This window comes from Callospermophilus lateralis, chromosome 17, assembly GCF_048772815.1.
Source record: "Callospermophilus lateralis isolate mCalLat2 chromosome 17, mCalLat2.hap1, whole genome shotgun sequence".
In the NCBI taxonomy this organism is placed as follows: domain Eukaryota; kingdom Metazoa; phylum Chordata; class Mammalia; order Rodentia; family Sciuridae; genus Callospermophilus; species Callospermophilus lateralis.
Window position 1 is genome coordinate 37,380,079 of NC_135321.1, and position 25,174 is coordinate 37,405,252.

The 25,174-nt window shown below is 33.6% G+C and overlaps 1 protein-coding gene across 1 annotated transcript in view; it reads left to right on the forward strand.

The window, feature by feature from the left end:
• The window catches only part of Ccdc178 (coiled-coil domain containing 178), a 349,129-nt gene that overhangs the window by 4,028 nt on the left and 319,927 nt on the right, over nt 1-25,174 (forward strand). Inside the window, exons 3-5 of the mRNA XM_076836870.2 lie at nt 8,946-8,968; nt 17,472-17,557; nt 20,112-20,312. Coding sequence (XP_076692985.1) covers nt 8,946-8,968; nt 17,472-17,557; nt 20,112-20,312 — 310 coding nt within the window. The remainder of the gene's footprint in view (nt 1-8,945; nt 8,969-17,471; nt 17,558-20,111; nt 20,313-25,174) is intronic.

Below are 25,174 nucleotides of genomic sequence, written 5' to 3' on the forward strand. Positions count from 1 at the left end.
AGCAAACAGCAAAAGAGAGGAGGATGTTTGTTTGTTGGTACATTTTTATTTAAGCCCCTCCTGCTGAGGTCCACAAAGTTGAAAACAGCTGAAATGAAGTAATTGATGTTTTATCTTTGCTCAGTTCCATACTTCCTCCATAGAAGCCAGATTTTTCTCGGTGATTGGGGGTGCATTTCTGTGGGACTAGGGTGAAGTCTAGATCACAGAAAATGAGGGGGAGGCCCTCCCAAGGCCAGAAGTTTTCTTTAGAAAATTTCACTTTTTTCTAAATTGTCAATTATGTTTCACAATCACTCATCATATGATCCCAATTATATGAAATGTCAAAAATAGGTGAATCTATAAGGATAGAAAACAATTGTGGTTTTGTAAGGCTGGTAGCAACTGCTGATGGTTATTGGAGTTTCCTACAGGAATCATGCTTGCTTATTTGTTTTTCTTCTTTTTTTAATATTTATTTTTTAGTTATAGGTGGACACATATCTTTATTTTACATTTATGTGGTGCTGAGGATCAAACCCAGTGACCCATGCATGCTAGGCGAGCACTCTACCACTGAACCACAATCCCAGTGCCTGTTTTTCTTCTTTTAAATTTTTTTATTTGCTATTTTTTAGTTATACATGACAGTAGATGTATTTTAAAACAGTATGTGTACATAGAGTATAACTTGCCATTCTTTTGTTTGTACATGAATGCTTGAAATTTTCGTGAGTTCAGGACTTATTAGTGGAAATCTATTCATAAAGAAAAACAAAAAGCCAACAAAAATATCAAGTGTTTAAGAATTAAAAACACAAACCTAGAGACAAAACACAACAATATTCTGTTGCATATAGGAAAGTCTGTTTCACAGCTTTTTTTGTTTGTTTAATTATTTATACATGACAGTAGAATGCATTTTGACATATCATACAAAAATGGAGTATAACTTCCCCTTCTTCTGGTTGTACATGTTGTAGAATCACACTGGTTGTATAATCATATATGTGCATAGGGTAATAATTGTCTGATTCATTCTACTATCCTTCCTACCTCCATATTCCCTCCTCTCATTCTTTCCCTCTGCCTAATCCAAAGTACTCTATTTTGTGAATAAGCGTCTGCCTATCACAGAAAACATTTGGCCTTTGATTTTTTGGGGATTGGCTTATTTTGCTTAACATGATATTCTCCAGCTCCATCCATTTGCCCGCAAATGCCATAATTTCATTCTTTAGGGCTGAGTAATAGTCGATTGTGTATTTATATTAACCAGGGTATTCTTTATCTTTCATTAGATGAAGTTCTCTAAGCAATTGTAATGCTGGTAAGTGATTACAGTATGAAATGCACTAAATGAGTGAATGGTCAAAATATTTTTTGAGGGGCTGGGGATGTGGCTCAAGCGGTAGCGCACTCGCCTGGCATGCGTGCGGCCCGGGTTCGATCCTCAGCACCACATACAAACAAAGATGTTGTGTCTGCCGAGAACTAAAAAATAAAATATTTTAAAAATTCTCTCTATCTTAAAATAAATAAATAAATAAATTTATAAAAAAATATTTTTTGATTAAGCATTACGTAATTCACTTGTCCATTAGATTATGATGATTTCCACTGTAGTGGGAATGAACACAGCAGAGCTCATGATTGGCAGTGACGCATGTACCAGAAACTTGTCTTTTCACTCCCACCAGTTTACTTGCAATTTGATCTTGAAAGACAAACTCCTCAGGGTAGTTACTATAAATATTTTCTCTATATTTTATTTCTACAAATCATCAGAAAATATTGAAAAATGGTGGAACTGCAAATTGCAGTTGCCTGGATAACTTTCCATACAAGAAAAAAGATTTTGTCTTATTTTTTCTTGCACATTATTTTTCTAGACTGCCTAGGCTATTGATAGTCTTATTTAATTTGATAAGAGCTCTACCTAATCGGAATATTTCTCTTCGTTTAATCAATATAAGTCCTGAGAATGTTACCATGATTCAAAAGAACAATATAGAAAGTATTTTGAAGACACTCTTAAAAATATTAAGAATGTGTTTTAGAGGTGACAGCATTATCATCAATAGCAATGATAATAAAGTTAATATTTTTCAAATATTTTATATCATAGACTGTATTAAACACTTACTATGCATGATTTCATGAATCCCTATCGAAACCTTGGGAAGTAGAAACTGTGGTGATCACCAGTTATAAAGGAGAAAAATAACTTCAGAGGTTGGCTTCCCCTGAGCTCCACAAGGTCAGGTGTGGAACTAACATCTAGGCTAACCATGTCTGGCCCCTAAACACACCCTCTTCACCACTGTGCAATGACAAGTCTCCCTGACAGTGTGTCATCCATGTGGACCCAAGACATGAACGCTGAAATACTTATAATTCTAGTTGAAAAATGTGGCTCTGTTTACAATCTCACATCTGTTTTAACTCTGAAACCTCACATTCAATCATCCAGCTCTCTACTAAGTCTTTGGTACTTTGAGTTCTCTCATCCTGTTAATGTTATATTTTATTTGAAATTTAAGGACATTTCAAACCCTGACATAGCCGCTATTTCCTGTTCTATCCTTTCCGTCTTTCCTTTGCTTTTCTGCTTAATTCATTACTCACTTAAAACACTCAGTAACTGGTTTGTTTGGTCCTTTATTTCTTTATCCTACCATTCCTCTACTCTTACAAAAGGCTAGCTGAAAATCTCTTTGATCCGCTGTCTCCACTCCTACACTGGGGCTGCTGAGCAGTGCTGGAGGACATTGCACAATAATCCAAATGTGTCACAATCTATTAAACAATAACCAAGATCAACCTCAATGTGCCTTTACTAGTGCTCAGAAGTTATTCTTTTGTCAACCAGAACTTTCTCTGACATTCCATGCTGGCCACTCCTATCATTCTGTTCTTTGTTAAAGCACCAAATACTCTACCTCACTACACCTTCATTTGTTTCTTCCCAAAGAAACTAGGAGTGATAATTAAAAAAAAAAAAAATGTCTCAAACTGTTGTTATCCTACCTGTTAACATCCTTGAATTCCACAAATTATTCCTGTTGCCTTACAAGGGAAGATTCCCCCCACTCCCCGCCAGCCTAGGACTACTACTTAACTGCATTCCATCTTTTGCTTTTACAAAGATCTTTCTCCATTGATTGTGTCTGCCCACCATTCTACCGTCAAAATCTACTTGTTTTACATTATTAATTTCTTTTTTAAATTAAATCATTTATTCTAATTTGTTATACACCATGGCAGGATGCAATTCATTTCATATTACACATATAGAGCACAATATTTTAAGTCACTAATTGTACACAAAGTATTTTTACACCATTCGTGTCTTCACACATGTACTTAGGGTAATGATGTCTAACTCATTCCACCATCTTTCCTACCCCCATACTCACTCCTTTCCCCTGCCCTCCCCTTTGCACTATATAAAGTTCCTCCCTTCTTCTCATGCTTCCCCCTCACCCCATCGCCATTATGAATCAGCATCCTCATATCAAAGAAAACTTTCGACTTTTGGTTTTTTGGGATTGGCTTGCTTCACTTAGCATTATATTCTTCAACTCTATTCATTTACCTGCAAATGCCATGATTTTATTCTCTTTTAATGCTGAGTAATGTTCCATTGTGTATATATACCAAAGTTTCCCCATTCATTCACCTACTGAAGGGCATCTAGGTTGGTTCCACAATTTAGCTATTGTGAATTTTTATCTTCTATGGATAGCTTTGCTTTGTTGAAATGTAGTAGTCCTTCAGCTCTTTGTCCATGGTTTTCTCTAATTTGTTGAAAAGACTTAAAACAGTAGATTTAAATTCTTTGTTTAGTAAGGCCAAGGCTTGGGCTTCCTCAGGGATGGTTTCTTTTAATTTATTTTTTCTTATGAACAGGCCATATGTTCCTCTTTCTTTTTATGCTGTTATTTTTCTCCCATCTGGAGGTTGTACCATTGGGTCTTCATGACAAGATGTGTATCTCCCTTGCCACTGTGAACAATTCATATTCAGTCCCATGCCTATAATGTACCAAGTTCCAGGAGGTACTATGGATAATGATGAATTATGTGTGGATTCTTTACATCCAGGTCTTTCAATCTAATGTGAGAAAGACAGAGACAGCAGACACACAGAGACAACCACAACAAACATACTAATGATTACAGAAGTGGTCAGTAAAATGTCACATGAAATTTTAAGGGTAAAAGTTATCCTAAGTTTAGGAGGGCAAAGATGTCATTGTGGAAAGAGGTAAGGATTAAATTGGGTTAAGAGAGAAATTGCATGAATAGGGCCCTGAGAGAGGAGAGTTAGCCAGAGGTAGGGAAGAGTATATGGAGGGACATGAAGCTTAACAAAATGTATTATCTTATAAAAGGTTTTTTAATGTCTTGCCACAGACTGTGAATTAATCGTTATTGCAAAGAGTTTTAGGGGATAGTTTGAAACTTATTACTGGGAATAATATATTTAGAAAGAGAAGATTTATGTCCTGTGTTTTGGAGATGAGTGAGAGGATATACTTAGTATTTAAAATTTTTATTTTATTTTATTTTTTTAAATTTGTCTTAATTAGTTACACATGACAGTACAATGACCTTGACATATCATACATTTGAATCAGATGGGATATAATATCTCATTTTTCTGAGTATACAAGGTTCAGAATCACATTGGTCATGCATTCACATATATACACAAGGTAATAATAATGTCTGTTTCATTCTACTATCCTTCCTATCTCCCCAACCCTTTCCCTCCCCTTCCTGGTGCATTATAATTACACATAATATTGAGATTTGTTCTTATATATTAGCATTTCAATACCAGGTACCTAGAAATTTGGTTCTTTTACAAAATTGCTGCTGAAGTAATATTTTGAATATATTTTCCTAAAGTGTTTCTCCATGCCAAATTCATCTCTATTTCTAAAAATTTGGTTGAGTTTGCTTTTATCTTTATACAACACATCATTTTCTGATGTACTATTAATAAAATATCAATTAAGCATTGAGGACTTTAAATTTTTTATGTATTTATATCACAATTCATTGAAATGCCTCTTAACAGTTTGCTCCTGACACATGTGATAGATACCTGATTTCAAGTGGCTTTTATCACTATCATGTAACTCAGCCTGATGTAGAGTTCTGCATTGTCCAGGACCCTGTATTGTCAGTTTCCAAAACCAAGAGATAATATTTTCTGGATTATTAATTAATTTTGAACCTATTAATATTCTCACTGATTCTCTTCTCTACAAAAGGCATGTTTATTTTTTGCCCATGTTCTTTTGGGTTTACACATATCTTCTTATTGACTTATAGGTACAAATCAGCATCATCAGGAAATTAAATGTATTAGAAATAATTTTCTCTCTGTGACTTTTCTTTTTACTCTATATCTTTTAATAAAAGGATTATTAATTTTAATGTACTTAAACTTATCATTTTACCTTTAAGTGTTTTGTGTCTTAAGAAGTCTTCTTATACTACAGAGTCATACAAAATGTTTACTTCATATTTTCTAAAACTTTAGTTTTCCATTTGAGATTTAATTGCTTAAGTGTGAAATTGACTTTTCATGTAAGAATAAACAATGTTTTATTTTTTTCTCCATAAGGAATTTATTGCAAATCTGGTCATTTCTTAGAAACTAGCTATCCACATATATCATATGTCAAGTATTCAAATAGATTCCATCTATGTACCTCTTTTACTCACTACCAGGTTTTATCTTTTTATTTCAATAGAATATTTCACTCCCTTACATGCTTAAAAATATGCTTTGAGATCTGGCATGGAAGATTATTTTTCTCTTAGTTATTTTCAGTATTGTTGATACATAGTTCTTACACATATTTTAGAATAACTTATTATATATGTGAAAATATTCACTGGGATTGTTAATAAAATTGTATTCACCCATTTTTTTTTTTTTGTTATGTAGAGGAATTTAGTCTCTTTTAGGGTTTCTTAGATTCCATTGTATCTATTATACTATTAGCACAAGAAAATTCCAGCAGAATAGCAAACACCAAAACCTGTTTTGAGAAGACTGAGTGGGAGGTATTAGGAAAGATAGGCAAATTACTGAATAGATAATGTTGAATTATTGATTCTGCAACACATTAATATATCTGTGCATGTGTGTATGTAATTGTGTACATGCACACCCATAGATCAATTAGCCATATAAAGTTTCTTTAGCATTTAATTTTCTGTTAATTTTTATTTATATATCTTTTTCATTTTTCTTATCTGTTGCATTTCCATATTTTTAGAAACATTAATAGTAATCTTTTATTTGCAATGTTAATTGCAAACTTTATTTTTTTATTCACTTTTATTAGTCCTTTAACTATAATCATTTTTAATACAGAAAAATTTTAATACAGAAAAAATGGATTTTATTGAAAATCTGGTTACACAAATCATAGAATCATACAAATGCTAATACTTCTGAATTGTTTAAAAAATCTCAAGATTATTAAAATTTGTATAATTTTTACATTTTGTATTTAGTTCTTCAGACCATTGGAAGGTTGCTTTGAATGAGGCAAATATGATACTTAGTTTTTTCCACATGAAATTGAAATTAGCCCAGTGTACATTGAATTTTCCATCTCCATTGATTTGAAATGTAAATTTTCTAACAAACTAGATTCTCTTATATATGTAGATTTTTTCATCCTATGATGTTCTGTTGAAATCATCACTTATTTTAAACTAGTCCATATTTGAATAATGATGTTCTTGTAGTAAGTTTCATTTTTGTATTTTGGATGCTAGAAAGAATAAAGACATATGCTTTGAATTTATTTATTATGATATTAAATTTTGTTCATTCCAGTATTTCTGTTACATCTGAAGTAAATTTTCTTATTTTTAAAAATGTTTCATACATATTTATTTTTTCTTTAATTTTTTTTTTTGCTTTTTTATTTGTTCTAATTAAAGTAGTACATTTTAACACATTGTACACAAATGGAGCATAACTTCTCATTCCTCTGGTTGTACAAAGTGTTTTTTTTTTTTCATTTTTTATACTACAATCTTTCTTTAAGTACTTGTATAATTTTCATCGTCCTTTAAATTTGTAAGTGACAGATTGGACTGACTATTGATTTCAAGCATGTGTTCCTGGGCTTTTATGTTTGTTTGGTAAGTTTTTAGCATTTCTTGGAGTATACCTATATCAAAGTTTTGTATCACCTAAATAGAATATTTTACTGGGGTTCTTTGAAATAAGAGATAGTATATTGAGGAAAGCAATTTGCAGTGGTCTGTCTATTCCCGAATTAATTGCATTTATTTATTTATTGTAATCACCTACCCTTGTGCCCACTGTGAGAATCTAGCCTAGTTCTGTAGGTTTTTCTTTACTTCTCTCTAGCACCATCAATTCCATGCTTGCCCAACCTTTCCATTTTAGATAAATCTTCCACATGGTTAGAGATCTTATGTGTGCAACAACTAGAAGGCACATCTTCAGCCCTGCATTCTGGATTCTTTGGATGCAAAGCAATAGGACTCATTCATCTCAGACACTTCATTTCTTCAATTGTTTACTTTGACAATAATCTACTTATTCTTGATACTGGGAGCAGTAGGTCAGAAGCTGGATTCTGGAGGTCCCAACAAATCAGGTCCCACTGCCCAATCCAAAAACTAAGCAGAAGAAGTAATGGTGAAAATTAGGAAAGGAACTTTAATAAGTATTGTGACACCAGGAAGACCAGAGGATCTGCATCCCTATCCCTGACTTTGAGGGGCTGACAATGAGGTTTTATAGAAAGGGGAATGTAAGCAAGGATTGAGCTTTACATGGCTGGGGAGGTTTGCACAGCTGGAAAAGCAGGTGATCTTGGGCAGGCATGGTGGTGGTACATTATTATCTCAGGATTAGTCAGGCAGTGCCTTTTTGGTACTGAGAAAATTCCTGTGGCCTGATAGGTAGTTTAGAATCCTCCCAAGATGTTTATAGATTAAAACATTTGTTCTGGAATCCAAGAGACTCAGAATAAAGGAGACAGATGCAAAATTGAGGCAGTTTTAATCTTGCTTTTAAATACCCATTGAGCATTTACAGGTAAATGTGAAGAATCTTAAATCTTTATTACTTTTTTTTTTGCAAGCTGATTTCCTTAGGAGCTACACAGAGCCTTGGCCCTATCCTGAAACAGTTTTCATCTGTGTGTTGTGAAGTGAATTTGTTTTGGTCTGTTTTCATTATCAATCTAATCTGACAGCTTTCTATTTCTGAAAATTCTCCTAAAATATATATACACTGATTATTTATTTTGTTGTGTGTGTGTGTGTGTGTGTGTGTGTGTGTGTATGTTTGTGTGTAACCAGATTTTGGTAGACTATAGGAACTGAGAACAATTAATTATGTGTAACTAATTAATAAAAATCATTTATAAAATATGTACCATTCTGATTTTTATAGCCCTATTGTTTTTTTAATGTATGACTTTTACAGGCCACATTATTGTTAAGATATATTTGTAGAATATGACCCCTGCCAAGGAATTTGAAGTCCAGAAGAAGCACAATATTATGGAAAATTAAATATATATGTGAAACTTGTGTATAATTTTATATTTACCATTATTTGGTAGCAAATTAAGATTCAATAGATTTCATGCATTTCTTATTGGGTGGAAGTCTTTGGGGGAATAAGCAGCATTTGAATTGGCCTTTGATGAATGGGTAATATTTAGAAACACAGAAGTGAAAAGTGAAAAAAATTCAGTGTGAGTAATCGTAGAAAGATTGGAGTTGGTTTGGGAATCAACAGAGCATAGTTTTACCAAACTATAGCAGGTATGTGAAGTAGAGAACTGACTAATTTGTCAGTGAGTTCAAGTTTAAGTGAAGTTTACCAATTGTTTTTTGAGATGTTTAAAATTTGATTTTTATTGAGATCTTTTATTTTGGCAGGTTGAAACTTCTTTTGCAGAATGGTAAGAAACTTTCATGCTTCTTTTATTGTTTTTTATTCATGTTGAAATTTTGATAATCTGCAGTTGACTAAGTTTACTTCAAAAAGAGTAGGAAATTGAAAGTAGGATTTTTCACATTAAATTTTAAAATACACTTTTTAAAAATATAAAGATGAAGTTTACTGGAAATGACAACATAAGAGTTTCTAAGACTCCATTCCTACAGAAAAACAACGAGAAAATTGTCAAAAAAATAAGTACATACATTAGAATTGTCATTTGTGATAATCTGGACTCCACTAAAAAAAAATTAGGATAACCAAGGAAAATCTTATGAAATCTGATGCATTGTACTAGGAGAGCACCATGGTGTTTTTAAAAATGCCTGCTCACAGTGATACTATCCCTGTATCAGGGGTAGTCAGGAAGAGGGCATCTCACACTTGTGATAGAAATTACTAGTGCCAGAGGGAACATGAGGGACCTTATTTCCAAATAGCTCTTTTGAGTGCCTTGACCTGCCTGACAAGTCCCTAAAAGACCAGCACAAAGGCTTGCCTTTGTTTTTCCTCACGTGTAGCAATCACAGGGCTGGGCTAGTTTTCAGGCAGTGTTTTCCGAAAGCATTTAAAGTCACAAACTTGCCACAATCAGCCTGGGGTAATGGATAAAAACTGGATTGAGCATTAGACAGATCAAAAATGCCTAGGACAGGGCTGGGGCTGTAGCTCAGTGGTAGAGCACTTGCCTTGCACCTGTGAGGCACTGGGTTCGATCCTCAGCACCACATACAAATTAAAAAACAAAACAAAAACCCTCCAAATCCCTGGGATCTAAGAAATTAGAAAGGGAGATAGAGGGAATAGAAGTCTCAAAGCTTCCAATAGACTGGCAAGTCCAGAAAGACACAGATATGATGAGGACTGGAAATATGCTCAGAAAATACTGAGGAATTCCCCAATTTTCTACCTCCAACTAATATTAGGAGATTGGCACAGCAGGAACTGGAGGCAGAGGCAGGGTTGTAACAGCCTGGGTAAGCACTAAAAGAGCACCTCTACATAGAGCAGACTGCTAAGATTGGGAGAACTTTTTTATTTTATTTTTTTGCTTTCTTTGTTTTCAGGCATATAAAGTAACTCAGACAAAACAGTAACTCATCAGTTAGCAAAGAAAACAGATTTCATTAGTCACTCATGACAAAGAATAAAGACATTTCAAAAGTCTATAGAACAGTCATTAAGCAAACAGCAGCTCAGAACAAACAAGGAAAACAAATTTAATAAGGGAAGGTTAATCTAATTTTGATTTCACATTAAAATATGAGAAATGTCCAGTTTTCTACAACAAATATAACAGCAAAATAGAAAGTTTGAAATTAGAAATTATGTGAAATTTTTCATAGAAACTATGAGGAAAAAAGTTTGGCCTCTTTATAACAAGAAAAATAAGAAAAAGGAGAAGGAGAAGAAGAAAACCAACTAATATAAACTGTAAACTATACCCAAGGAAGCCCAGAATTTGGACTTACTAGACAAAGATAATAAATCAATGCCGCAGTCTCTCGGCTGGGCACAAATCACGAGTCTCCACACAGCTTGTAGATTCAAACAGCAATTCTTTATTCCCGAACTCACACCGGCCGTCTACAAACACGTTCTGGGGGAATCCAGGTTCTCTGCCCAAATCCACTTCTCCCAAATCCACTGCTCTGCCAAAATTCACTCCGCATGGGCTTCTGTCTCCCAAAATATACTGTCTGACCCTAAGCACTCAAGAGGAACTCAGCAGCAGGATACGCCCTATTCCAAAAGAGGAACACCCTAATCTCCTATTACTAAACCGCCCTATTCTAAAGGGGAAACACCCTACTCTCCTATTATGCTAAACTGCCCTATTCTAAAGGGGGAACACCCTAAACACGGATCCTGCCCTGGTCCTTGAGCAAGGTCACCTTTCAGAAGTCCTTCCACTAGACAGCATGGGAGTAAGCTGGCAAGGAATTTGTCATACCTACTTGGCTGATGGCTCCCAGCAAATCAATTGTTTCAAATGTCCTTAGAAAAGAGGATACTTAATGAGATAAAGGAAACTATAGACAATGAACTAAATGAAACCAGGGAATGATGTCTGAACAAATAGAGAATATCAATGAAGAGAGAAATTATAAAAATTAAGCAAACAAATTCTGGAACTAAAAGTAAAATAACTGAAACTATAAACTTTACTAAAGGGGTTCAACAGCAGATTTGAACAAGCAGAAGAAAGAAATCAGTAAACTTGGTTGGTCCATAGAGAATATCCAGTCTGAAATGGAAGACTAGAGCATGAAGAAAATGAAATATATCCAATAAACCTAAGGGAATTTGTTATGCTCGAATTCGGGACCCCCAAAAGACCACCAGGGACCAAGATCCATGTAAGCAGCAAAGAGGTGTTTATTGTGAGCTAGCTGGGTCCTTGTGCACACACAGCCACTGGTGACACTGAGAGGCCCAGAGCCCAGGGTCTGCAGCAGTTTTATACACTCTTTGGGGAAGGCAGGGACTTCACATACATCATAGCATCTCTTAGCAAATCATCACACACCGCGGGAAAATCATAAAACAACTCTAAAACATGACTAGCACATCCCCTGGCAGGAACAAGTTGGGTAAGGATGATTGGTTAGTACAAGAGGGGGATTCGCTTGAACTGATTGGTTTAAGCCACGAGGGGAGTACATGCTGAACTAAGTAGTTTCCCAACATATTACCAACCACCATAAACTACTGGGAGGGTCATCTGGCATCCCAGGTATTTTCCCTGTCTCATGCTGATTGGAGGTTGCTATGGGTCCCTACCTAGCCTGACTGAGTCAGGGACACCTGGTGCAGCAGATCTCTCCTGTTATTTGTAGATAACAACTCAGCAGGGTGGGTATGTGCCTAGGAGTGCTCTGTGGGTCTTTTCAAGGACAAGGGTCATGCCCCCTTCCTTGGACAGGCTTGAACTGAGGTAGAGGCTGGTTTCTCAAAGTATTACAAGAAATGAACAAATATTCCCACATGAGGATTCCAAGAATAAAAGGAGAAGAAAGAATATTTCAAGAAAACTGGCTGGAACAAAAAGAATGAAATTATGGCATTTGCCAGTAAGTGGGTGGAATTGGAGACAATCACAATAAGTGAAATAAGCCAATCCCCACAAAACCAAAGGCCAAATGTTCTCTCTGATAGGCAGATGCTGACTCACAATAGGTGGTGGTGGAAGGGTGGATAATAAGGAGGAGGAGAGGTTCACTGGATTGGACCAGGATAGAGTGAGGGAAGGGAGGTGGGTGGGAATGGGAAAGACAGTAGAATGAATCAGACATACCTTTCTATGTTCATGTACGCATGCACAACCAACGTAACTCCACATCTGTACAACCACAAAAATGGGAAGTTATACTCCATTTGTGAATGATATGTCAAAATATATTCTACTGTCATGTATAACAAAAAAGAACATTAAACTTAACTTCAAATAAGATAAAGTCTACATCAATACACATTTTAGTCAGTGTATTAAAAGCCTGGGACAAAGAGGATCTTAAAGGCAAGAAGAAATAAGTGACTTTTCTTGTACAAGAGATCTTCAGTCAGATTCACAGTTAATTTCTCACCAGAAACTGTGAGAGTCGGAAGGTAAAGATGACATATTTAAAGTGCTGGAAGGAGAAAACAAAGACAAAAACACAAAACATTCATCCCAGTATCCTACAATCTGTAAATTAGTCTTCAAAACTGAAGAAAAAAAACTAAGATATTTTCAGATAAATAAAAACTTGGGATTGTATTACTAATAGACCTGTCCTATAAGAAATATTCAAAGTAATCTTTCAGACTGAAAACTATTAAAGAAATAAAGAAAAAAACCACAACAATGTAAGGAGAAAATATCTGATTCTGCTGCTGCTTGGTAAGGCCATTGTCTCAAGAGATAGCTTGATGAGAGACGTAAGAACTTTATTCAGTGGCCAAACAATGGAGAAGCCTTGCTCCAAAACAGTTTTTCAAGCCACTGAATAGAAATAATGAGGAAGAGAGATAAGCTAATGTGTTTTCCTGGAAAAGGCAAAGATCTTGCAGGAACTTGGATGCCACCTCTTTGCACTCCTCTTACAGTCTGGTGCTTCAGGTCCTGGTAGCTGGAAGGTCTTTTTTAGATCAAAGGTTAAAGCTCCAAAGGAGACAGGAACATTGTGAAGACAGAGATGCCAAGTTTTTTTCTCTTTGTTCCAGTCACCTTATTGGATATCTGCCAGCTCAAGTGAAGAATCCGTGTTTTCAGCAAAAGTGGCCCCAGAGATCTTATAAAGTAACACAGGCAACCATTATTGGCATAACTACTCAGCAGAGTGACTAGTGAGGAACTAATAATGTATTACCCAGCTATATAATCTCCAAAATTAGTGATTTTTTAAGTCAACTAAGACAAGTGAAACTAGAGGGCTTATTTAGTCTTTTTTTTACCCTAAGTAACAAAAACTACAAAGAAAAATATAAAACAGTGTAATTGTATTTTTGTCTTGAGACTTCTTTATTTCCCCACATGAATTGAAAGACAAATAGATAAAACCCATGATTATAAATCTGTGTTTATGGACACTGGATGTATAATTGTGTGATTTCTGAGAATGGGGAGGGCCGAGCTATTAAGGAGCAGAATTGTTTACAGTATTGAAATTACATTGATTTTAATTCAAACTTAAGCTTTATAAATTTAAAATGTCAATTGTTATCCCCAAAGTAAACACTAAGAAAGATTCTTTAAAAATATGCAGAAAAATAAATGATACTAAATCAACAAACTAGAAAAAAAAATGAATAATGACCAAAGAAGGCAGTTATGGAGAAGCTGAGGAAGGAAAGACATAAATAATGTAGAAAAATGTAGCAAAATGACAGAAATAAATCCTTCCTTCAGAGTAGTTACTTTACTACTACTCAAATGGACTAAAATCTCTGATTAGAGGATAGGTCCGGTAGAACGGATAAGCATATATGATCCTACTGTCCGCTATCTGTAAACATAAAGAGACTCACTTGGATTCCAAAGACACAAGTTATTTAGAAGTGCAGAGGTTGGGAGGTGAGAGATAAAGAATATTTCATGCAAAATAGTAACCAAAAAGAGAACTAGAGTGGCTATACTAAAATCACAAACAAATGACTTTAAATAAAAATCTGTTCCCTGAGACAAACAAGATTTGAGATATTGGTTAAGGTTATTCTATCAAGAAGATACAATACAATAAACCTATACATACACTTAACTGTAACTTTGAAATATGTGAAATATTAACAGAAATGAAGCGATAAATAGACATTTCTATGAGAAGAGCTTGAGAATATAATTCCTCTCTTTTCAAAAATGGATAAAAGAACTAAACACAAGATTGATAAGCAAATAGACTCAAATAGCACAAAAAAATTCTCATATGCAAAGGGAAGAGTCTTTAGGATAGATCATATTACACTACAGAACAAATTTTAATAAAATAAAAAAATCAAACTCATAAAAGGTTTCTTTGTGACAGAATGAAGTTAGAGGTTAATAACAGAAGGAAACCTAGAAAATTCATTTATATATGGAATTAAACAAACATTCTTTAAAAAGAACCCCAATGGATCAAAGCAGTAATTCACAGCAGTAATAATGGGAAATAAGAAAATATTTTGAGATGAATGTACCAAAATTTATGGGATAAGCAAAATTAGTACTTAGAAATTTACATTAGACTAAAATTTACATTAAATAAGGACACCACAAATCTCCTAAGCTAACTTTAGAAAAATAGAAAAGGCATAAACTAAAACCAAAGCTAGAAAATGAAAGGGAGTTTTTAAAAAATTATGAATGAAGCAGAGAATAAAAAAAATACAAAAAGTTTCATTAAAACATTAGTTGTTTTTTTGAAAACATCAACTAAATTCGTAAACTTTTAGCTAGACTGACAGAAAAAGAAGACTCAAATGAATAGCATTTTAGTCTGGATGTGCTGGTGGTACACACTTGTAATCCCAGCTACCTGGGAGGCTAAAACAGGAGGATCATAAGTTTGAGGCCAACTTCAGCAACTTAGTAAGACCATGTATCAAATAAAATAAAATCAAGTAAAATAATAATGATACTTCTTTTAAAAAATTAGGCTAATTAACAATATATCCTATCGAAATGAAAAGGATTGTGAGAGGATACTATAATATATACAATTGCATATCACTTAATAACTAATGTAAAATGGACTAATTCCTAGAAGCACATATATTACTATAACTAACTTAGGAAGAAATAGAAAAATCTGAACTAATCTATAAGAAGTAGAGATTGAACCAATAATCAAAATCTTCCCAACCGAGAAAAGCCAGAACCAAATGGCTTCACTGATAAATTCTACTAAATACTGAAAGAATTTATAGTGATCGTTTTTAAATTCTTCCTAATTCATTTTATAAGGCCAGTATTAACCTGATTCCAAAGCTAGATAAAGGCATCACAAGAAAATTGTAGAGCAGTCTCTTTGAATATAGATGCCAAAATCCTCAACAAAATACTAGCCAACTAGTAGCAAATCCAGCAACCTATTAATAGAGTATACATCATGACCAAATTGGATTTATCTTAGGAACATAAAGGTGGTTCTGTATGCAATACGTATGTTAATAAAATGAAAGGGATATCTGCCTGAATATCTCAATTGATAGGAAATACACATGGCAAAGAGCAACCTTTTTATTTTATAATGAAAACACTCCAAAAATCTAGGATTGTAAAGAAAATTCCTAAACACAATAAAAGATGTCTGTAAAAACCCCTCAGCTCACACTGTACTTATGGCGAAAACTGAAAGTTTCAACCTAAGATCAGGAACAAAATAAGGTTGCCTGCTCTCCACTTATATTCAACAGTGGAATCCTGTACATTGCTGGTATGCATATATAATGATTCAGATACTGTGAAAAGCAGTTTGTTCTTCAGGAAATGAAATACAAAATTACCATTTGTAATTTCACCCTGAGGTGTATATCCCAAAAGTGTTCAAAATAGGCATTCAGAGAAAGACTTATTCATAACATAAGTATTCATAATAGTTATAAGGTGGAAACAATCCCAAATTGATCGATGTACTCATTAATACAGAAACTTTGGTTTATCTATGAAATAAAATATTATTGCAAAAGGTCACTTTTACACAATGCTGTTTATGTAAAATATCCGCAAAGACAGAAAGCAGATAAGTCATTATTAAGGACTACTGAGAGGGGTAAAGGGAGAGACTGCTTAATCAGATGGTTGATTTTAAATGATGTGACTTAACTCCATACAAAACAATAGGAGAACAAACATAGAATCAGAACAGAACATTAATAGACAACACCTGAAAATAGACCTAATTGTGTATAATGATTTACCAAATCATGCAACTAGCATTAGAATCCAATTGACTTACTAATTGGTGGTAGGATAATTATTTTTCTATGTTTTAAAGCAAACAAACAAGAAAAAAGATCCCATTTTTTTTCAACAAAAACATTTTGAAAAGTAAATCAAAACCAAAGAAAGAAAACATAACGAGTATTTTCCTGGTCTCCCAAAAGAATGGGATCTCCTAAATGAACTGTGAAACAACAAGAGTATGTGAAGAAGAATATGCAACCAACAGAAATATTAAATGACATTAAAATGTACTGGAAACAGTGTCATGTTAACTAAAGTATGGTACAAGTTTTTATGTCTCTAATTTTATAGAAATTAAAATATCACTAGACTTACAATCTATGTTATCTCTGAAGAGAATAAATGAATATGGATTATTTTATGTGATTTTTATAATTTTTGATATGCTTTCTTAAATTAACTTGTAATAATTCTTTATTAAAAGATTAATAATTTAATAAAAACTAAAGGAAATTCCCTGCTTTGTTGATAATAATAATTTTCTTAACTTTTATCAGTGAGAATATACCTTTTCAAAAATAAATGAAGGCTAGTTTAGGATCCTAGAATTGGATCAGAGAAATACAATAATGAGAAATATTTCATTATTCAACACATAGTAGCTTAGAAAGATACTTTGGAAATAACATTTTTCTAACAGCTTATTATCTTTAAATAAGAAATGGTATTTTTGCTCCCTCTAATTTATACTGCTTTCCCAGAAATGTCTGACTTTGAAATTAGAGAAATATTTCATGCAAATTATTTTGAATCCACACCCCTTTTCTAATAGCAATATTCTTGAAGAAAGACCAGTTTCTTGCAACAAATTTTATTCCATTTATCAGTAAGTATAAATCCTACCACCTATTAGAATTTTCCTACATTGGTTCCTTATAGTAAGACTACCAGAAGTTTTACTAGAAAATAGTTTATAGTAAGTTTTACCAGAAACATTTTAAAACTTCTGTGTAAGGGTAGCATAGCACCTAAAATTTGTTTTACTAACCACAAGTACATTTCTCCTTTACTGATCAATTGCTTCTTTCCTATTATGTAGGAGAAAAACTTGTCCCACAAAGGACTTAAAAGAAGATTTGAGTATTGAAGGACCAGTGGAAGAGGTCAAACCAGAAGATGAGAGAGGTGAAACTGTTCTTCATACTTAGATAAATGGAATTATATTTAGAGCTCACTGACTTTTCATTTAATATATTTCTAATTTTCACAGTATTCATGTTTATGAGTTCTATCATTCTTGTAAGCACTGAGTAGAGAAATCAGCCCTCCATTTCATTCAATGAGGCATTCATTTGACGAATATTTATTAACACTATTATGTACCAGATACTGCTCTAGGTGCTGAGTGTATCATGATGTCTGACCAACTTTCAAAAAGATAACTGTAGTAAAGGGGTTGTTCAGTAGAACACTCATTATCATTGAAGTGCTCTTCATCTGTTCTGTATATACAGCTGGTGAGCCTTTGAAATGGGGCTAGATGGAACTGAGGAACTTAATTCCTAAGTTTAATCTTGTTAAGTTACATTCAAATGTGAACAGTTCCTTGTGGTTCATGAGTACCATATTGGACATTGCAGCCCTAGTCTGTATTTCAGTTGTAATTACTAAACATTTTGCATTTTATAAAACATACCATATTTTATATGCTGGTCTAAAGTTTGCGTTAACATTACTTTGACTATATTCTCAAAATTACATAAAATACTTCACCCACCACAAAAATTTGTAAGAAAAAGTTAATGAAGGAAAAGTGATAAACTCACTTTTCCTTTAAAGAGGAAGAGTATTTTGTTCTTCAAAGATCTCATCATGATGGGACTCTGTTTTGACTGTTTTTCTTTTCACTATTTGCATCTACGATGAAGTTGACAACCTGAGTGTTTACTTCCCAAGTTTTCAAATGACAATTGCTGAAAGAAAAGATTAACATATTAATGGTCATGGTCATAGCTAAATTATCCACATTTATGTTTATTATAATATGTACATTTGAGTCTAAAACACACAAGAGTGGCAGGATGAGGGAGATTCATTGTAACTAAATATTTATGTTAAAAATTGCAGGCGATTATTTATTTAGCCAGTATGAAACAGTAAATGTATTTGTAGGAAAAAATATAATAAAAAATATAATGTTTAATATAATGAATTAGATGCACCCCAAGATATGTATGTACAGCAATTATTTTAGAATGCTATTACAGGAACAGAATAAAAGACAATTTAAAAAACAATTTTGGCAAGACACATATAAATCCAGTTCAGAATGTTTTAATTTTAAATAGTATTCACTTCCTTGTGAGTTTCAAGCTGAAATCTTAAAAATTGATGACAGAGTTAGTCACAAATTGGCTGGAGAACACAGTGTTCCATAAGTATGTTTTCATTTAAAAATTTTTGATTCACAAAAAAAGTATATAAAGTACCCAGGAAGTGGTAGAACTTGGCAAAACCAAACAATTGATTAGAGAGACTAACTTAAAGGCCAGACCAGAGAAAATCATTTTTATGCATTAAAATAGAGAATTCTGTTTGTCCAGAATTCTTTTTGGCACCATGCAAAATTTCTCTGACAAGCCCAGTAGGTTGGATCTACTGAGTGACTGTGAGCTTACACTTATAACCATCATTTGACCTTTACATAATCTGATCATAGAGCAGAAAAATCATTGTATTTATTGTCCAAAAGCAAAACAAAAAGGAAATTTATTAATTGCCTTTTTCCATTCTGCTTTTATACTATTTTCCCTCCCACCTTAGCTCTTGACAGTTTGGGTATAAGTATTCTCATCATGTCACACTTTGGCAAAAGTCACTGCTTATACATATAAATCCCATAAGGATGAGAACATTATCTATCTTCTTTACCTTCTTATCTCCAGGGTAGATCCTATTTCCTGAAAATAATAACCTCTGTACACATTTTTTTTTCCTGTAAATAGATGGATGAATACCATGGCAATACTTTTGTTAATATTAAGTCATATCATTTCAGTGCTGTGAACCAGGAATCACAAATAACTATCATTAAAGGAGTTAATTTGTATTATAAGAAAATAAATAGAATTTGGAAATCCTGATGAATTCCTGGTAAAGCTAAAGAGAGAGTTATTTGTCTGATAAGTTTGAAGAATATCAAGTTTTCATTTCTAGGAACCATCTGAGGATCTTCAGTATTTGTCAGATATAATAATTTTGATTTGTTTTCTTATAGAATGGTAGGAAACACATTCATAAATTAAAAATCAAGTTGTATAGTACAGTTTATGCATATAACACATGTTTTTTCCATGTACTATAATAAAATTATACTATTCTTGAAGATATGGTTTAATATTTAGCCCCTTTTAATATATTCTAATTAGTTATACATGATAGTAGAATGCATTTTGACATATCATACATAAATGAAGTATGATTTCTCATTCTTCTGGTTCTATGTGATGTATTTTTTATAGAAATTGCTCATTGAAAAAATTTGCCTTCAAAGATTATAATCAATGTTATGATTGTATTATAATAAGACTGTCTTTAAAAGGCTAATTCATTTTTTAACATTCTCTTATTAAATGCATAAATATTTAAAAGAATAATAATCCAACTAAGACCCATGTTCCCATCACACAGCTTGCAGGCTGCTTCACTAACAAATGTGAATGCATTTTCCTATTTTCAGATGAAAAGTGTCCTGAGTTAAAGAAAGAAATGGAAACATTGCTGTCAGAGACGATCCATCTCATTAAATGTCTAGAAACTGACCGGGCAATTGCCGAAGAAACTTTAAATCAACAAAAATTAAGAAAGGGAAAGATTACCACAAAAATTGATGCGTGGTCAATCTGGAAACTTCAAGAACTCCCACTAGCTGTGCAGAAAGGTAATAATAAGGATTTTCTATTGTTGCCATTTCCTTTGTTGGGGAAGCACTGATAATCATTTGTAGCTCTGTGTACAAAAAAATCACCTGTTTAGAGTGACTGTAGGTTGTCTACAAACCAGGACACTTTTGAAAGATGGTATTAATAAGATTGCTGAATTCATAGGCATACACTGGAAATGCACTGAGGAAAACTGAGCCTGCTGTCATTTAGGTCTGTTGGAAATTCCATGCATTTATGATATCCCAGGGGCATGCAGACATTTGGTATATATTTTTACCTTGGCAGTAGTATTTAAGTTACTAGAAATTTAAAGTGATGTCTAGTTGGTATTATTGGCCACATTTTTAATTGTAGGAAAATTGAAAGTTTTCAGTGATGTGTTGAAAACTACATGTGTCTGTGTTTTTGAGAATTCAGAAGCCAATTTACTTTGAAAGGAATTTGTATCAGAGATGGAACCCTTAATGTTTCCAAGTCATGTAAGTAACAAATGTTTAAGAAGAAACTGATGTCTTTTAGACTGCAGAGCCAGGGAAATGGTCCGAAGTGCTACACAATCTAAACGTGTGGGTTTTTGTTTGCTTTTTTTTTTTTTTTTTTGTGCTCTGAACACTGCCTGTCAAAACATTCCTGACTACTTGATTCTGCCTGAGGCTGGGCGATTTTTACCCCTTCATAAGGGGAAAAATTTAATTCAGAATTCATATACTTTGTTGTTGTTGTTTTTTTTAAACAATTGGGCATCCATGTAATCTATCATTTAAATCAAGAAAACCTTGAGAGAAAATGGAATGCTATTAATTATTACTCTGAGGCAATAGTTATTAACTACAGGTATGTGTCATGGTGAATCCATACATACATTTTTTATTATGTCATAAGTCTTCCAAAGCTGTAGTCTCCAAAGAGGGGTACACATTCAGGGGAGTTTCAACAAAACATTAGATCTTTTATTTATTCTCTTGAATGTTATTCTTTTTCTATTTTTTTTCTTTGAATAGAATTTATAATATGTATACTCTGTTATCTATGCAATAGCGTAACTACGTGATTTATATATGCATACTATATATGTGCCTGTACTTGTGTTTTAAAAACAATGAGACTACAGTCGAGTTAGCACGGACATCCTGGGAAATCCTAGATCTCAGGTGATTCTTGGGCAGACTCATATTCACACCTACAAGGAGTCATCTGCACTTTTCATAATGCTTCTTCCTTGTTAGTATAATAGAAAAAGTTAATTTTGAGGCCTAGTTTTATTAATCTTTGTTTGCTGATCAGTTTGTGTATAATCTACATGGGGTCTGTATGGACTTATATGTGGAGAGCGGTGACAGAGAATGGGAGAGCAGTGTCTGAGACTGGGGTCTCTGATGACTTCACGACTATGGCATGCTGGGTGCCTGGGAAAGTTTCTGTACAAAGATGCAGGATGTCTAGCTGCTGTGGTAATGCCCTCCATTAGGAGGCTTAGTGCTACAGTCTTATCATCCTTGACCTTGATCTCAGGCACATAGTTCCTGGGAATAGAGGAACTCTCTTGCTAGACAACCACAATGTTTCACCAAGCTCCACTGCTCCTAAATCTGCCTGCATAAGAGTAACTTTAGACAATGGACTTTCTTGAGAGCTACACAAAGCTCCTAACATTGCACATTGCAACTATAGAATGTAACTGCTGAATAAACTGCATAATATTGCTAACTCTGTAACTATCATGAATACAAAAAAATAGTGCTTGCATAATCTTTAATCTGATAATGAGTCATGTATGAGTAAAGATTGCTGGCATAATTCTTTAGATCTGCTTCTCCCTCAGAGAGCCGGGCTCCACCTGACCCCAGCTATGTCTTCACAATCTGTGTCTTTATTTTTTTCATCCCCCTTTGCCCCTCACCAGAACCCACGAGATTGGCTGTGCTGGTCAAGGCAATTGGTGGCCTGTTCGGGGAGAGGTCAAGTCCAGTGAGCTTTTGATTGCTGTTTTGCCTCTATTTTGATCCTAGGAATTTTACTTATCTGGAACAGTTATGTTAATTGATTAGTTGAATTTTACCTCTAAACCTTCATAAATTACGAGCTTGAGATTTTTTTCCTTTGATTGTTTGCTTTTTAATTTTCTTGAAGTTGTTCTTTTTCTAGCAGGGCCCACTTACAAATTTTTATATTCACGGCCAACCTGTTTAGTCTAATTTGCCAGCTGTTATGGTTTGGATGTGAAGTGTCCCCTAAAAAGCTCATGTGTGAGACAAGACGAGAAGGTTTAGGGAAGAAATGTTCTGGTTATGAGAGCCTTAACCCGATAAGTGAATTAATCCCCTGACAGAATTAACTGAGTAGTAACTTTAGGTGGGTAGGGTATGGTTGGAGGAGATGGGTCATTGGAGGTGTGCCTTTGGGGTGTATGTTTTGTATCTGAAGAGTGGAATCTGTCTCTCTCTGCGCCTGTTCATCATGGCACATTCTCCTTCCTTATGGCATATTCTCCCACCATAATGTTCAGCCTTAGCTCGAGCCCTGAGGATGTCTATGAACGGAGACCTCTGAGACTGTGAGCTCTCAAATAAACTTTTTCTACCCTAAAATTCTTCTAGTCAGGTCTTTTAATCTCAGCAGAAAAACAAAAAACAAAAACCCCCAACTTACTAAAATGCCAACTTATTTTAAATAGCTAACTTCTTTCTTAAATTTAAGTCTCTTCTGTTTTCTACTTTTTGAACCAGTTTGGATAATTTATGTTTTCTGAGGAATCCAGACATTTCATTTAGTTGTCTGATTGCTGGCAAAACTTTGTTTATGATATTCCTTTGTAATTATTTTAATTTCCATAGCAAAAGTAGTGGTAACACCTCTTTTTCTCCCAATACTAGTAATTTGTTCCTTCTTTTTTTTTTTTCTTGGTCAGTCTAGCAAAACCTTTGTCAATTTTGTTGACCTTTTCAAAAAGTCAACTTTTTCTTTTACTGACTTCTCTATTGTTTTTCTACTTTTATATCACTGATTTTTCTCTGACTTTCATCTGGAACTTTCTTAGGAATAATTTACATTTATACACACACACACACTCACATACACACACACAAACACAAAGTGGAAGCTTTGATTTTTTTCCTTGGTAAATTTTTTCTAGAATTGATATTTAAATCTATGAATTTCCTCCTAAGACCTGTGTTAATTGCATTTATATTAATTGCATTTCATAAATGTTTATATGCTGAGTTCATTTTTATTTAGTTAAAATATTTCTAAATTACCTTGTGATTGTTTTTGGATCTGTTATTTATTTAGAAGTTGCTGCTTGATTTGCTAATATAATGAGATTTTCAAAATTTTCTCTTATTTCTAAATTAATTTCACTTGCTCAAAAACATTCTTGAATTGTTTCAATTGTATTAAAATTACTTATACTTTAAGAATTGCCTAGGCCTTTAGAAAATGTTCTGTACAGATGAAATTAGTATATATTTTGCTATTGTTGAGTAGAGTATCTAGTAGACATGTCAGTTAGATTAAGCTAGTTGACACTGCTGTTAAAGTCTTCTATCTCCTTAATGATTTCCTGTCTTGTTTTTCATTGAATTACCAAGGATAGAATACTGAAATCTCCAATAATACATTAAAATTAGAAGAAAAAACCAATGTTTTTTAGTTTTCAGTTTTTTGTGTGTATTTTGATTTTTTAAAAAATCCCTTAAAATACCCTGATAAATTGTTAAGAAAATAAGAAACACACCAGTACCAACTTTTATGTTTGGAATGGAAACTTTTGGAAATAATTAGGCATCAATGTTAGATTTAGTCTTGAGGGATACCAGGATTTTCATGGGTTCCCATTTTGATGTATCTGAAGGATAGAGGAGACCAGAAATAAAGCCTAAGGCTAAACCAAAATGACAAGTCTAATTAGAGATGATAAGGAAGCTCAGAATCAGAAGATCTACATACTTAGTATAAGAGCAAATCATGAATAAACCTGTCATTCAGGTCAGACAACAAACTTCCTTGTTTCATTTAGTCAATGGAGGAAAACAATGTTCCCTGAGATTTATTAATGTCCTAATTTCAAACGAATTTGCGACTCAACTTCCAGCTGTCTATGTGTCTGAAAATTAAGTGGAGAATATTATTTAGATGTTCTGTGGGTCGATAGTAAAATGAGGCATCTGGCAGGAGCAAAGACAAATTTCCTCCAAAAGACTAAAATTTCAGTGTAGGCACCAGAGCATCAGCTCAGATAAAGTTCTGGGGGGTGGGGAGGAGGAGTAGCTCAGCATAAAATTCTATAAAACACACAGAGATTCTGATTTAATGAGTGCAAATGAGTACAAACCACAGAATTTTACTTGAATATTTCAGAGATTGTATTATACATGAGATTATAAAATAAGTATGGTTTGTTTCAAGAACTAAAAAGAGATGCTTGAAAATAAACGCAAGGACAATTTTTTAAAGATGGCAAAATAGGAAGGAAAAACATTACCAGAAATGAAAAATACATTATTTAAGCTTGCCAATTCAATAGTTACTTGTATTGTTCATTAGACTCAGAAGAGAAAAGTAATTGGTAACTAAAATTTGAAGAATTTGCATGGAATGTATTGCTGCAATAGAACCAACAGGATGATGAAATATTTAAAAGCATGGAGTATAGAATGGGAGAATATAATGAATATCTACTGTAAGATAAACATGAAAATAATGATGGTGATATTTAATACCACAGTAGTAAATGGCTAAACATGTTACTGTCTATAGTGAGGGTAGACAAAGTAAGAAAGTAATGGTATCACATTGTACATATTCAAGAAATTAGAAGATATTCAGAAATGTGTCATTAAAAACTTACTATCATCCT